Here is a 1,705-nt window from a genome sequence, read left to right as displayed (position 1 = left end):
GGGGACACGAAGGAGCTACATAGCGTGAGAAGCCTTGCTCTGCTCCAGCATTACGTAGCAGAAAGGTTCTGGGAGAAACAGCACCGATACAATAATGCTACAGAGATTCTCTATATACTACTATTCTACTATAGCATTATCAGAAAACGTGCATTTACGAGTAGTTCAAAAATTGAACTTCAATTCGAATGAGCAGATAGTTATGTAGACGAAGGCCTCTAATCCCTTCTTCTCAGTCTTTCATTTCCCATATCCCGGTAATGCTAGCACTTCCTGTATTCATGGAGTTCATTGGAGACACAAGTGCAGTGACCAACTGATGGTCTGATGAAACACAACTGATGATCTGACCACTGCTTCAGCGAACGCAACTCCGACATAGTTCAGAAACACAGTCATGCGACGTTGGTCCTCGCCCATACCCCTCGAGGTTGGGATGAGGAGGAGGTCCCCTCACTAAGCAGCTGCAGTACATCCTGACTCGAGCTCCCAAGAGAGACTAGCGCCCCTGCCAAGCGGCCCTTATGAGTGTAGCCCAGCCCGACTACGCTCGCGGCCCGCACTCGGATCGCCCTCTCAAGAACTACAAGAGCGTCTGTTCTACCCAATTTAGCGCAGGCCGAGCCTATCTTCACCAAGTCGTCACCAGAAGCCGCCGAAGGACCGTCCCAAAGCATTTTGATGACGCCTCCAGCGAAGTCATGGACCCAAGGAGAAGTACTCAAGTTGACCACCGTAGTGAGAGCTGACAGCATGTTCGCTACCTCGCTGAGCTTCCATTTTACACCTTTTTCATCAGAAAGCACATCAGCACACGCCTGTCCCACAGCGTTCCAGCACTCAGTGTCCACCTGAACGTCCGACTTCCACAACGCATAAACCAACACTGGTAGGGTCTCCATCTTCGGGCGCTGCTTGGCTATCAGAGTTTTGATTCTCCCACCCAATGCGGCTCCTAGAGCTTTGGGATCCATCACCGTAGTCTGATTCTTACCATAACTTTGCAAGATCAGAGTGACCTGTTGCCAATCGTCGAGCCCCTCTACCACGTTTTGAGCCCTTAGCCATACACTAGGCGGTACTGGCTGCTTCAAGCGAGTCAGTCCGTGAGCTATGAGGGCGACCTGCATACCGCTGAGCCCCCCAACCAACGGAGGGATCACCTCTTCCACTAGTTTGGACAATAGCCGCTCATGGGCAACTCGGCCCATAGCGTAGCTGTTGATGCAAAGAGTAAGGCTTTTGGCGTCCCAGGCCTCCACAGGGATCCTGCGCAGCTCTCTAGCGCATCCACACAGTACATCCACTGTAGCCTTGCCGACCTGTCCGCCTCTAGTGTAAGCATGCGCCACTGCTACCAAGTCGGGGAGTTCCAAGGAGTAGAGTATCTTCCCAACCCACGGCTCCAAGGCAATCAGAAGACTCCCCACGTGAGAGCTCTGCCGCTGCAACCTTCCCAGGGAATGGATCAGTCCCATTACCTCTACAGTGGACATGTTGAAACTGTCCTTCGACCCACACCGGGCCTCCAGTTCCTCACAGATGCTCATCAGGAGTTGCCCTACTTTTAGAGACTTGGGCAAGGCCTCTTTAACCATCAACACACTGGCGGCCGCAAAGGCGTGACCAAGCACGCCAACCTCCATTGCCTTCAGGCTTCGACGACCCAGAGCTAAAATGCTCCCAAGGACCCCAGCAACCTCCT

The 1,705-nt window shown here is 52.8% G+C and overlaps 1 protein-coding gene across 1 annotated transcript; it reads right to left on the bottom strand.

The window, feature by feature from the left end:
• Window positions 1-384: 384 nt before the first annotated feature.
• On the bottom strand, window positions 385-1,646 carry Pmar_PMAR001828 (hypothetical protein; the record flags this gene model as incomplete). Its single annotated transcript, XM_002769856.1, has 1 exon — window positions 385-1,646. The coding sequence occupies one exon, from the start codon at window positions 1,644-1,646 to the stop codon at window positions 396-398; it is 1,251 nt and encodes a 416-aa protein (XP_002769902.1). The 3' UTR covers window positions 385-395.
• Window positions 1,647-1,705: the final 59 nt, after the last annotated feature.

This window comes from Perkinsus marinus (genome assembly GCF_000006405.1).
Source record: "Perkinsus marinus ATCC 50983 genomic scaffold scf_1104296964808, whole genome shotgun sequence".
Classification (NCBI taxonomy): Eukaryota; Perkinsozoa; order Perkinsida; family Perkinsidae; genus Perkinsus; species Perkinsus marinus.
This window is presented reverse-complemented; position numbering and strand designations above follow the sequence as displayed.